This window comes from Uloborus diversus, chromosome 1 (assembly GCF_026930045.1).
Source record: "Uloborus diversus isolate 005 chromosome 1, Udiv.v.3.1, whole genome shotgun sequence".
Lineage (NCBI taxonomy): Eukaryota > Metazoa > Arthropoda > Arachnida > Araneae > Uloboridae > Uloborus > Uloborus diversus.
Genome location: NC_072731.1, coordinates 181,551,641 through 181,565,307, shown reverse-complemented (window position 1 = coordinate 181,565,307; position 13,667 = coordinate 181,551,641). Strand labels below are relative to the sequence as shown.

General features: G+C 33.6%; 1 protein-coding gene across 1 annotated transcript in view; it reads right to left on the bottom strand.

The window, feature by feature from the left end:
* Positions 1 to 13,667, bottom strand: part of LOC129217491 (phospholipid-transporting ATPase ABCA3-like) — a 161,855-nt gene that overhangs the window by 64,506 nt on the left and 83,682 nt on the right. The window contains exons 14-17 of the mRNA XM_054851803.1: positions 11,012 to 11,261; positions 9,452 to 9,531; positions 8,508 to 9,365; positions 2,010 to 2,135 (exon numbers count right to left, since the gene is read on the bottom strand). Coding sequence (XP_054707778.1) covers positions 2,010 to 2,135; positions 8,508 to 9,365; positions 9,452 to 9,531; positions 11,012 to 11,261 — 1,314 coding nt within the window. The remainder of the gene's footprint in view (positions 1 to 2,009; positions 2,136 to 8,507; positions 9,366 to 9,451; positions 9,532 to 11,011; positions 11,262 to 13,667) is intronic.

The window sequence follows — 13,667 nt, the reverse complement described above, 5'->3', positions numbered from 1 at the left end:
AAACGCTCCTCTATTGCTCAACATTGTTGGTCCTGCGGTCATAATTTTATTTTTTCTTCCGCCAAAGTTATTCACGAGTGTTCGTCCATTCATGATTCAGATTTTTGGGAGTCATATTACATATGGAAAAATGCTAATTTAATCGTCAATGATTTGTCTAGCACTCCCCCTTTTCCTAATGTGTGGAAGTCAGTTATTTGATTTATTTTTTGTCCGTGACGTTTTCTCCTGAGTGCAACTGTCCTCCGGTGTTCTGACGTAACCTTGACGTCATCGTTTCCGGTACTGCTCTCATATCTTTTACAACTCGTCTCTCATTCCATTGTTCGCCTCGACTGTGTTTTAGTCGGGTGAACCTGTCTTCGTTTTTAATGCACTGATGATGACACTTGTATTTTAGAGTGCCGAAACAGCTGTTTGCTGGTTTTTTAAACTTTTTTAACCTTTTTCCATTCTCAATTTGTACTTTATATACGTTGTCATATTTTATTCACTATGCAGTACAAAGTTTTCGACTACTTTTTATGTACTCATCTTAAGCTTTGAATGAAAACTGATATTATAGACAGTGCGCAGTTGAGCAAATTTGGTGTGTTATACGAATGATAAATGATAATTTCGACATCGTTGAAGAACTTTTTGGTTTATACCAACTAGTTTCTACAATGATTTCTCCATCAAGAAGCTTTTTGTGCCAAGGACTTGAACTTGTCCTCTGTTTTGCTGACTGCGTAGCGCACTGCTTTAACAAAACTTCAGCTCGTATTTTGTTAGAGTTCTAAATTAACGAGCTGTTTCTGTACTGAGTTACTCATTGTTAAAGAAATAAATGTCAAAAGTCACCTAATCTGGAAAATCATTTAATCAGGTGCCGGTGCATAAGTGATTTAGTGAAAAATCACTTAATCACTTATACACATTTCATACAAGTAATCTAAAACCAGTCACTGGGACTTGTTGAGGTTCAAAATTGTAGATATTCTTTACATGCTCTGGAAATTGCTCGATTAAGAGGTACAATAAACTCCCGATTATCCGCGGGGCGCATTATCCACGGCCTTTCACACTTTAAAAAATAAATAAATAGATAAAATCGGCGGTGATTAACTGAATGTAGATAAATGTATCCATTTTACCTCAGTAGATATTCCTATTTCTTTCTTTCTCCACCCTTCCAATGGCATCAAACCTTCCACGGTAATCACAACCAGACTGTATCGTAGTTTGAATATATGTGACTGTTATTGTTATTTTTCAGCTATAGCATACACTAGCATCATTTTTGCCTAGTTTTCGGATTATCCATGAATTTGCTTATCCGCGGTTAACGTGCCACCCTATTCCGCGGACAATCGAGAGAGTTGACTGTGTAAATCTTAATTACATATTCTAAAGTCTAAACAATAAATTACATGAATTTGAGTGACGTTTATCACTCTGCTTGTTCACCATAGCTGTATGCAGTTGGTGCTTTAAACATTATGGTCATGCGATTTTGGACAATTTCTAGCAACGCTGTTGGCAGCACGAGTGTCATCGGTTGCTCTGGATCCAACTTTCTTCCCTAAAGTCATCTTCAACAGTCCCATCACTTTAACCACTGGTGAGATTAGATCCAATGTTATTAATTTTACAACACTTTCTACTCTACTTTAAGATGATATTCTACTGTTTTTTTTTTTCTCCAAACATTTGCATTTCACGATACTCAAGATCTCAGATGAAGTTCTTGCTGTGCCAAAAGTTTATTCATCTTCTGGACCAAAGGAAGCAACATAGAGATAATTTCTTCCGATGTTTTGTAAACGTCTTGTCTGAAATCAAATTATGCTTCAGGAAAAGAATGCAAAATACCCTGTTAAATTTATTTGGGCTTGAACATACATTTATGTCCCTTTTATTTTCGTTTAGGTATTCTCACTACAATTTGAAATTTGCAGCGAATTATTCTTAATTTTCAATAAATAAATAAGTTACTGAACCTTTTTTTTTTTTTTTTTTTGTATTACCTGTTATAACACAAGTCATTGTAACGGCTGTAAATCCTGTATTTGGCTTCTTAAATATCAGAGAAATTATGTAAGTGAGCGGTATGCTGGACCAGCCATACAGAAACATCATTAGTAGTGCTGTACCTAGTTATCATAATGAAAAAGGAAAATTATAAACGTTTTCACGTGATAAATAATTAATGAAAAAGATAAAAAGTCAATATTTCAACTATGAGGGATAACAATTTTCGTGACCATTTTTATCAGGTATTACATACATGAGAGAAATCAAAGTATCTAGTATATACATACATCAGAGAAATTGACATAATATTACATATGTACACAAAAAATATCTTCAAGAAGCTTTAAGCTTTTAGGTTGTCAAGGTACTTAATTAGCATAAGAATGGAAAAAAAGAATATAAAAAAAAATAAAGATTTAGAATTAAAGGCATTTTAAAAATTAAATAGGAAGCAAAAAAAAAAATTTTTTTTTTTTCGTTTTTATGATATTTGAAACAAATTGAAGTACCTCATTTCCTGATCAAGATATACCAGCATATAAATCCCACTGAACAATACAATCTTCCCTTATGTAACGTTGCGCTACGTATCATATAGTTGTATGTTTGATGATGGTGATCGCATAAGAAATTACATTGGATATTATAATCACTTAAATTGGAAAAAGGAATATACAGGGACCATGAGGATGCAAGGATTCTGAGCCAGCTGATCTGCAGCTGGTGCTGTATGTTCGAAATCATATTATTCCGTTGTGAATTTAATTAGTGTTGAATTCAATTGCATAGATTAGACAAATTAAAGTTGCGGAAGTAAGATTATTGGGATATCGCCTTTAATTTTAAAAGCATGAAGTGAAATCCTAAGGAGTACTCTATTGAAGAAATTCTCGAAATTGCCCGTTTTTTCTTATGAAACATACGGATTCTTTCTGTAGGAGATATTCAAAGTAGTTCAAATGTGGGATGGTCAGTTTTTCCACCTCTAACTAAAGTACCGGCAGTTTCGTAAAATAAATAATAATAATAATAATAATAATAATAATAAATACCGCAAAAGCCTGTTGATTGATTCTTGGATAGTGTTGAATTTGTTATTTTTCCCCAGTTCCACCGGGTATGGCGATCAACATTAATTTACATTCCTGGTTTTCATGTACCAATCATATGTATTAACAGATTTTTTTCGATTGATTCTCTGCGGCAGTGGCAAACAAAAGTTCCCTATTGAGTGTCCGCTTCATTCACAAATTTTGCCTTTAATTTTTCTATGGCTTGACCTTGGTTGGTTTCTTTAATTTTTATGGCGCAAAAGCCCTTGAAAACGACAATCAAAGTATTTCTGCTGACGCTCTCCTTGCACTATGTCGTCACAGAGATCTTTTTGAAACGTTTCCCATAAAGCAATATGGTTTAAAAGATGACATAAAAATTAAAATAGTTGTAAACAATTCTCTGAGTCTAGGAGTGGAGTCAGAAAGTTATATGTAACAACTAAGGTTAGTTTCCAAGGTTTGTCGTCGTTTATAAGACCGATTTCTTTATATGCTTGATAGGTTGGCAGAATTGTTAACTGTTAAACGACTTTGGAAATATGTAGGACCACGCAAATGTTCCAAATGAATTCTTATGTGAAAAAATTCAGATTAGCTATTAGGATGAATGTTGTATACTAAGAGGTGAGGCCTAATCTCGGGTGCTTTTCAACTTCTTGTACGCGTTTTCTTCAGAAAACTTGCTTTTTTCATATGCCTCCATTGTTTTTTTTTTTTTTTTTTTTTGGCAATTTCTTTGTGATAGCATATTTGTGAACTATATTAGTTAATTTTTCGTTTTTAAATTTTTAAATGCTTAAATACGCTCATCATGAAGGATAGTTCTGCACATTATTTTTATTTACTTTTTCCTCTTTGTCAAATTCTTTCCTAATCAATGGTTTTTGTTCGTTGTTGTTTTAACTCTCAACTTTGAAAGTACGATAATTGCGTGCAATTTTTCTCTTTCAATTGAGAATTTTCTAAACAACTTTAGAATTACAACTTTTAGAAACACGGATTATTATCGTCTATCTACACTGGTTAAATTCAAAAACTACTTTGCCCGAAGCGAATATTTCATTTAATTAACTTTAGAATCGTAAACATTCTGCGACTCAAAATGGTTTTCAATGCCCCAGGCTAATGCAATGCTGTACACCCCATCTTTTGCAGTCTCAAATACATGTAAAGCTTTTATCGGGATATTTTTCACTTTCACGTGTTCCCATCCCGCAGCATTCAGTTTAAAGAGAAACTTCAATTATTTTGTCATTGCGGATGCGGATCATTTGGAGTTCGTTTTTAAGTATATAAGAACAAAAGAGTACGAAACAGAAATTGGTAGAGAAGAAAAACTATTGGTTGTAAAAATAGTACGAATACATATATGCATAAACTATAGCCTATGTCACTCAGTAAGAATGCACCTTTCATATAGTGTAAGAATTTTTCAAATAGTTGCAGTAGTTCCAGTGATTACCTCGAACATATAAACATACAAAAAAATCCGCACTCTTTCTCGCTCTCTATATAATATTAATACAGATATATATATATATATATATATATATATATATATATATATATATATATATATATATATATATATATATATATATATATATATATATAATATATATATATATATATATATATATATATATATATATATATATATATATATATATATATATATATATATAAACTCGCATTCTCGTATATATATCAATATCTACGAGTAGGTATATCTATCAATAGTAATTATGTTTTCCATACATTTACCTATTTTTATTTCCTTTTACAAAAACGGAAGTATTGTATTCGCGAAAAAAATTTTCACTCAAAAATCGGCCTTAATTTCCATTTTGTTTGCCCCTGAATGAATATTGATTTTTTTTTCAACCCGACCTGACGTGGATACATGCCTAAGAACGTGTAGACGCCTGGAGAATCCATTTTGACGATCCGCGAGTAAATTACAACGAGTTTTCTCGTGACGTCCGTATGTACGTATGTATGTGCGTATGTGTATATGTATCTCGCATAACCCAAGAACGCTATGTCCTAGAAAGTTGAAATTTGGTACGTAGACTCCAAGTGGGGTCTAGTTGTGCACCTTCTCTTTTGGTTGCATTCAGATGTTCCAAAGGGGGTCTTTTACACCTTTTTAGGGTAAAATCATTGTTAATTTCAATGTAAACTCAAGCGGCGCTAGAATTTGGCAAACACTTAGCAATACATTGCCAAGCTTTTGATCGCCAAGTTTTGAGAGTTAATTACTGAATCACATTAAAACTGCCAATATTGCGAAAATTTATCTGTATAAAACGTTTTCTTTGCTTCGGTTCGCAACAAATTTGGGCTGAAAATATTTAAAGTGTTTCTTTGCTCACTCCGAGGCTTTAATTGGAGTAAAAGGAAGTCATGTGATGCACACATCAGCTCGTTTCAATTATATTGCCAAAAATGGACAACGAATGAGCTTGTTGTCAATTTTTTTGATAGTCAAACCCGCTTAATAGAATATAATTCTTGGTGCGAAAGATTATTCTAGTAAGCGGGATATTCCATTGCCGGGATTAAAATGGTCTATTAAAACGGTTTGGTAAATTGAAAATTCATTGCATTAAGCGGGATATTCTTACAATCGGTATTAAAATAACAGTGGTGGCCACCTAGAGGGAAGGGGGAACTTGGCCATTGAACTTTTTAGGGGGGGGGGGGGTGTTTTGAGTCGTATTTTTCATTTTTATGGGGAGTCTTCGCAATATTTAAGGGGGGTGCGCCTTTGCTCTTGGGGGGGGGGAGTGGACACCCCTGCCATAAGAAGATGTGCTTTCAATTGCTGTCTGGTAAGAAAATGATATTGAAAACCGCAAAGAAGGCTAAATTAAAAGTAATACGTTCTTATTTACAGTTCATTGAAAATAAAGCATAATACTTATTTTTCCAGTATTCGCAGCAAAAAGAATCATTGACATGAAAAGCCTGATGTTGACCCCATACTACTTTCTTTTAAGCCTATTAAGTAATCGATGTTTTTCAACAACTCAAAAGAATGCACGCGTGTACTCATTAGGGTGGGCCGAAAAAAACTCATTTTTTAATAACGCGGAAAAATTGCGAATTATAAAGACAAACAAAGGAAAAAAAAGATTTATGGAAATCGTTTGCCATCTTCCGTTCGCGCATTGGGCCTAAAGTTTGACAAAATATGAAAAAAACATCATTTTTGATTTTTTTTAAAATTTTTAAATTAGATTTTTTCTTTATGTAATAGTTTGTAACGTCTTTAAACAGAGCCTCAAAACATTGTGTTTAAATTTGGTTTCGATCAGCTAATATCTTTCGGTCGCGCATGGGCCCGCCTCAAAATTTTCCAAAATAATGAAAAAGTTACATTTTTATGAGTTTTCTGTACATGATGAATAATTAGTATTTAAACATAATAGACGAAGCATTTTTTCAGTCGAACTGAAAATGAGATAGAAAAAAAAAACTGTCCGGTTCAGTCACTGTTTTCCGGTAGCGCAAAGCCGTAGAAACTCTCACGCGCAGACGTCGAAAAGCAATCCATATAACGTCATTCGCAACTCCAGCGCTCGAATACGCTACCTTGCGGTGATTTACAAAACTGCCGGAAAAACTAAAACATTGCCACATTGCGTTCCACGTAAGTCTGTTGACTTAAACATAGGCAGTTTGTTCTGAGTATTTATTAACGCAATCGATGTGTCTTGGATTGCTTTCAGCAACAGAAAGTGTTCGAGCTCCTCAAAATAATGTTAGTTTTCATTATTTCCCTCCAAAAAGTGATTTGATTGAGAAATGGTGAAAGCGCGTTGACACCAGAAAACTCTGGATTAACAAACTTGGACAACGTTAAACCAGGTAAAAATTTTATTGTTTTGTGTGAATTTGTAAGAATATGGGTTTTTTTTAATCTTAAATTAATTTAACAAACCATATTTTACAGCAGCATTTAGTTGGAATAGACAGTATGCAAAATTTTTTCCTGAATATATTATCGTAGAACGAAATGAAAAATGTTTAACCGAGAAAGAATTTATTTTGTTGCTTTTATTCTCAGCTGAAAGGTTTCGCCAAGTTTGTTTAGGGTTATAGTTTTAGTATTGTGCGAGCTAAGTATCCTTGGCGAGATTTCGCGTTTTTACTTAAACCATTTTTAATTTTTATCATGAGTGGAATAAAATGGTAGTAAGATTACAGAATTCGATAAGTAAAAAGAAATAATGGTCAATCAACTGAAAAGAAAACTACCACCATATATCCGTGAGAATTTTTTTGATGATTCGCATAACATGACACAATTAAATCGTAGCTCAGAAATTAGAAAAATCGAAACAGAAACATTTTAAATTAACCGATTCGGGAATTCGAGAAAAATAACTCAGCTACAAATGCAAAACAATAAGCGCTGCCAAGCAAGGCAAAAAAGTATCATCTTCTTTCGATAATAATTTGTAATGTCATATTGAATTTTCTAGCATTAATTGTTATTCTTGTCAGGCCACAATTATTATTTAGTTTTATCAAGAATTGATAAATATCGAATTCAACATCGTGGAAATAGCTGCTTAGAACTACGAACTACGTAGTTTGCATTAATCTTTGACGTTTAGTAATGCTTCTTGAATTCTCATTTCTTTCTACATGGGCCAGAATATCCACAAGACTTTAAAAATTAATTTAAAAAGAATAAAGCGAAAAAATCATGCAGACGAACAAAATTTACTAGACTTATTACCATTTTCTTCGTTACCACCTGCGTTTGTTTTAGTTTTTTCGTTCGCCATTAGTCAGTGACTGCAGTGCCCCTATAATTCGTTTTAGTTGCGAATTTGCCTGGCTGGGGACGCTCACCTCCACGCTATCCCCGTCTTCGTAGAACTACATTAGCTGTCTCCCAATATTATTTTTTCAGTCTGCGTCTGTCAGTAGTGATCTCAGTGAGTAAACTATTATTTAGTTCGATCTAGCTAGTTGCCATTTCGCCACAAGTTTAAGCTTTTGGATGGCAAGACAACGGAGCCCAGTACCTCTAAAGGACCAATTGGTCTTGGTGAAAAGTTTATTGCGAATTTCAACCTTTTACGGTCAACCGTTTTTTAGTTATGCGAGATACATATGCCTAAGACGTCATGAAAAAACTCGTAGTAATCAACTCGGGGATAGTCAAAACGGATATTTTGGTTGCCCATACATTCGTAGGTGCACGTGCGGACAGGCTAAAAAAAAAAGCTACTTACCATTCATCGAGGTGAGAAAAATGAAAATTTAGGTCGAGCGTCAGTAAATTCTTCAATTTCAAAAATTAAACTAAATATTTCAAGCCACATTAGTAAAAGAAAAAAAATAGGAGAGGGGAAGTTCAGTTAACATAAAGGTGTGGGGGAGAGTAAAGTAGAAATAAAAGTATATTGATTGTCTTACCTATAGCGTCAGAATGAGGAGAAAAGAATGCATATCGACTGAAGATGGCGAAGGGTATGATTAGCACGATACTAACCACTACGTGCAAGAGTCCATCCCAAATAAACATCGAAAGCCAGTACAGCCATTCGTGCAGCCCAGTCATCAACTGCAGCAACTTCGCCTTTGAAGCTCGCTCTTGAATTGGCACCATCACGTAGCTGGCAGCCACATATGCGAAGGCGATGGGGACGATGGCGAAAGCAATCGAGCCTGATACGGAAATAATGCTATTGGAAATGTATGATCGATAAGAAGTTGGGAGGGGGGCGTTGGTGAGCGTGATGGAACCGGACCCGCTCGTTTCTTTCAAAATGGCAGTGTTCATCATAGAAAGTGATATCGGCAAACTGTGGTATGGTTCTCCATTGTACCACGCTATGAAGAATGTCCTGTCTTTATTCACACTTCCACCAACGTGAAAATTTTTCAAGTAATTTACAATGTTTTTTTCTCCTTTCTTTAAGATGTAGTCTATCGGATTAGTCGTTTCTGCCACGCTAATGGAATTTCCCTCCATTACTTTCTTCATCGTTTTTCCAAATGTGTTAGTAGTTTCGTTTGTTGAATAAAATCCATCTGTATCCCCGTAAATTTCCTTGATGTCCATTTTCAGCGGCGGATATGTAGTTCTGAATGTGTAGGAAGTTGCTGAAATTATTCCGAGGCATAAGCACATTAAAAGAAAAGGAAGAACTATATGCGCTAAAAGCATCAACCAGTGGCGCTTTGTGTAGTTGAATCGCTTTATTAGAAGACCCCACATCAGATGACCCACACTTCTCACCTTTGGTACATCGTTGGCCTCGCTGTAAACATCTATTTTAAGAGAAAGTTGATATTAGTTATTTTTTCATGTAGAAGTTTTACGAAGTTGAATGCCAATGTAAAATTTCTAAATTTACCTTCATATGTATTTCCATAAGCATTTTCTAGCGATACTCCATTTGCCACATTTTCTTTCACCTCAGAAGTCATGGAAACTCTGAAAAGAAATATGATAAGTCCATAGAAAAGCATCTTCCTACATGACGTAAATCCTGCATTCTCAAGTGGGCTCAAAATAAAAACGACATAATCAGAGGGCGACAAAAATCGTAAATTCTTTTAGGTGCCAGGAAAACATTTTACCCACGTTGGGAAACTGTTAGGCACTGTAGCAGATCGTTGGTTGGGTAACGGTTGCCAAAGCGGACCTGCCTACCGTTGGCCAACCATAAGCTCCACCGTTGACAAAACCATCTCCCAACCGATTGTGCTACTAGAGTTGGCTCCAGAAAAAATAATGGGGTCTGGAATTTGTCGGACCCTGGACATAACCAAATTTTGTACCAAAACAAATTTTAATTTAGGTGAAAGAAATATTTACTTATTAGTAGGCTTAAAATTTGCCAACATTATTTATCAATCAACCTTCAAAAGTACATTACTTTTCAAACTTATAAAAATTAAAGTTCAATAAAACCTCGTTTATCCAGACTAGAACCCCTATATAAAGGGGCCTTAATCCAAACTAACTGGAACTAAAGGCAATCCAGATAAACGACAATCAGCAAAACACGTTCTTAAATAAGTAGACTTATCTTTTATTACTGCAAAAAAAAAAAAAAAAACGTAGGATCGCTTTTTGCAAAGACATCTTTTCAGCTGCAGTGGTGTCGGACTGACGCTCCAGTACGCCACGTTGTTTGTAGGATTACTATAATTTATTGTACGAACTACGCCAGACTTGTACATTTAATAGAAATAAATTGCAAACATTTGGCCCATTTATAATTCCACTCTTGCTGCTATAATTTAAAAATATTATTTTAGTAAATACAATTTTTTTATATTCTACAATACGAGGTCCAATTGTACACGTAAGTTTATATCTTGTCTTTCATGAAAATTAAGCATCTAAATTTACTTTAGGGCTATTTACCCCCCCCCCCCCCCAAAAAAAAAAAAAAAAAAACTTTTTTTGATTCAAATAGTATAATTAGGGGCAACTAGGGAGGTTTGACCCATAGGGAGACTTAAGCCATGGGTTTTTTTTCCATGAAAAAGGTATATAGGGAAACTTTAAGTCATATCATTGGCTGACCAATCACACAACAGTATTTTGCAGAGATGTTGGGAAACCTTCAACTATTATTAAACATTCGAGAGTTACTGAATCTGTCAAAAGACTTCATACTTTAAAGTTAATCCCTTCTTTCCAAGGTCATCAGAAATGTTACCAACACTCTCTAAGATGTTTCTTCACCTACTCGTGCATTGACCCCTTAAAAATGCAATTGAGCTTTCTAACTCTGTTCATAAATTATTTTACAGTAGAAGCATAGTAAGATGAAGAATAGTTTTTCGTTAAGTAAATAAAACATAGTACATACTTACAGTTGAAGTAAATATTTTAACAAAGTCGATACATGAATGCAACTTTTAAAAAACGATACAGATATTAGATACTAAGAGAAACCTACTTTAAGAAAACATCATCCATTGTAGTGACTGTAATACCACACGAATTGAATCCCATGCTTGATTTTGAATTTTCTAGCTCTTCAAACATTCTCGCAAAAGAAGAATCTGAATTAGAGCCAAGATTGAAAGTAATCTCTTTTTCTGAACTGTTTTCCACTGACGAACCAGGAATGTGTTTTTGAATTAACCCCAAAACGCCGCTCTGATTGAAGTTTCTGTCCTTTACAAGATGTAAATGGTAGCCAGTGCCTAAACACAAATAAAATAAAATAAAGAATAAAGATTTCAAAGTGTGAAAATTACGATGGGGTTATTTCCTCTAGTTAAAAAATACTACTTTTAGTTACTGAAATTGATAGAATAAGCACAAAAAAAAAAAATAATAATAATAATAATAATAATAATAATAATAAAAAATAAATAAATAAATAAATAAATAAAATAAAACGGGTGGAGCCAGGAAAAGTTTTTGTATGGTCTTTATCCCAAGTGTTGTACTTTGGCTCGCTATTTCATTGCCGCCCTAAATGTTTACGATTTGCTGTTGGCCGCGTTGCCAGGTTATGGTAGTTTGTGCTGTGTGCTAATGGCATCAGTGAATGACATTTCATCACTTGTGATGTTATGTGCAGCGTAAAAAATGAATTTCAATCTGCGCACCGATTAAAATAATTGTTAAATAAAATAATTGTTCAAAAAACTAAAAGAAAAAAAAACACGCTTTTGTAGCAAAATGAACTAAAAATTAAAAAATAATCTTTGCATGATAAGTATATAAAATAATTGACCTAACCCTGAATTTTAATGTAATAAAAAAAAAACGTGGGTTGCTGTGTATTTTCATTTTTTGCATGGACAACAAATGGAAGAAATTCAAGCCCCCCACGCTTTTTTGTATTATATTAAAATTAAGTGTTTGGTCAATTTCTTTATGTACTTATCATCCAAACATTTTTTTTTTAAACTTTTTAGTTCATTTTGCTACAAAAGCATGTATTTTTTAGTTTTTTAAAGAATTATTTTATTTTCCTTTTTTTTCGTTTCTGTTTAGCTCAACTTGTTTTACAAAAAAATATTCTTTTCAACACAATTCAAATCTTTTATGTTCATAAAATCCGCTCCCCCCCCCCCCCCCAAAAAAAAAGCGACAAAATGTCTCTGGCAGCATTCGAAACGCGGTCTCTCGAACTCCAAAAAGAATAATATTACACTCCTTAAAGTGTAATGGCCAAGCTCTGAAAACATTCAACTGCGCCGATAAATTGCCTGTCGAGTAACTGTCAAATCCAGTTAATCCATCTCAGTCATCGATGTATGCGTGCAGAAATCATATTTATAGTATTACTTTGAAAATTTGAGATACACACATTTTAATAAAAGTTTTGTTCAACAATGGCCTGATCAACAATGAGTTACCAATTGAATGCTCACCTAAATTCTGTCATGAAATTAGTTAAAAACAATGACAATCCCTGTTCTAATTACCTTGGGACATTGGAACAAATTTTGTCTGATGCAGAAAAAATCAAAGGTTTTAATAGACATTTTTAAATATTTTTTGCGAGCATTTTTTAATATATTTTTAACGTTTTCTCCTTCACATTGTTGGATGTATTCAAAATATTGATTAAAATTGGAATAAACTAACAATTAATTTTTAATTAGTTAATTTGATTACAGAATATTGCATTGCCATTGGGTCTGAGGTCACGTGCCAAATTTCAAAAGAATCCGATTGCAGGACGTGGGTGAAATTTGAGTTGCAAGATTCCGTTACAAAATACATACATACATACAGGTAAAGCTAATAAAAGCGTGTTAAAATATTAAACTTTGTCAAATTATTTTAAAATTGGCTAAATACTGTACGTTAAAGCATGCTCTTTCAGAAAAAAATACTTTTTAAAATTTCGGAAACAACATCCTGTTAAAAATACATTCCCGAGAAAGAAGAAAAAAAGGGAAAGACTACTTAATTACTGGGTCATTCCATACAGATTCAACGGATGAGTGCGCTCGACCATTTTTAATTTTTTTGAAACTCATATCCCAAAAAGATGCATATGAATGATGTTTAAAACCTCATTTATTTTTTCTCTAACCTTAACCCTTGATTTTTTAGAGGTCATCAAAAGTCATTTTCGCAATCAAAAATGGCAATTTTAGCCCTTTGCATTTTGGCCAAAATCTATTTGAATTACATTTATGGCAGCTAATTTTACGCTTTGATGTTAAAGTGCATAAGATGATAGTCTTACATGCTGAGTTAAGTGGCTGTAACTTAATAATTAAAATAATGGCAACAGGTTAAAGTTCAAGGTCAAATGTAAAATTTTTACTCATTTCAAAGGGTCATAACTCGCTTAGGGGATAAAAACACAAAGTGAAATATGGCAAAAACTAATCACTGGAGTCACACTAATGAGAAAACATAGCTGTAATTGTGTGTTTGTTTACCCTTTATAAATTACAGCCCTTCAAAGATCAGAAAATTGAGAAAAATGACATTTTTAGACCCATGTAAACCAAAAGGGGATGGAATTAAAATTAAAATTTCTTGGCCAATTGAATATGCCATTCAACTACTATACATGTTATATATATTGTTTTGTATACTTGGTTTGTAAAAAAGACACAGGTTTTTGAAATTGAGCA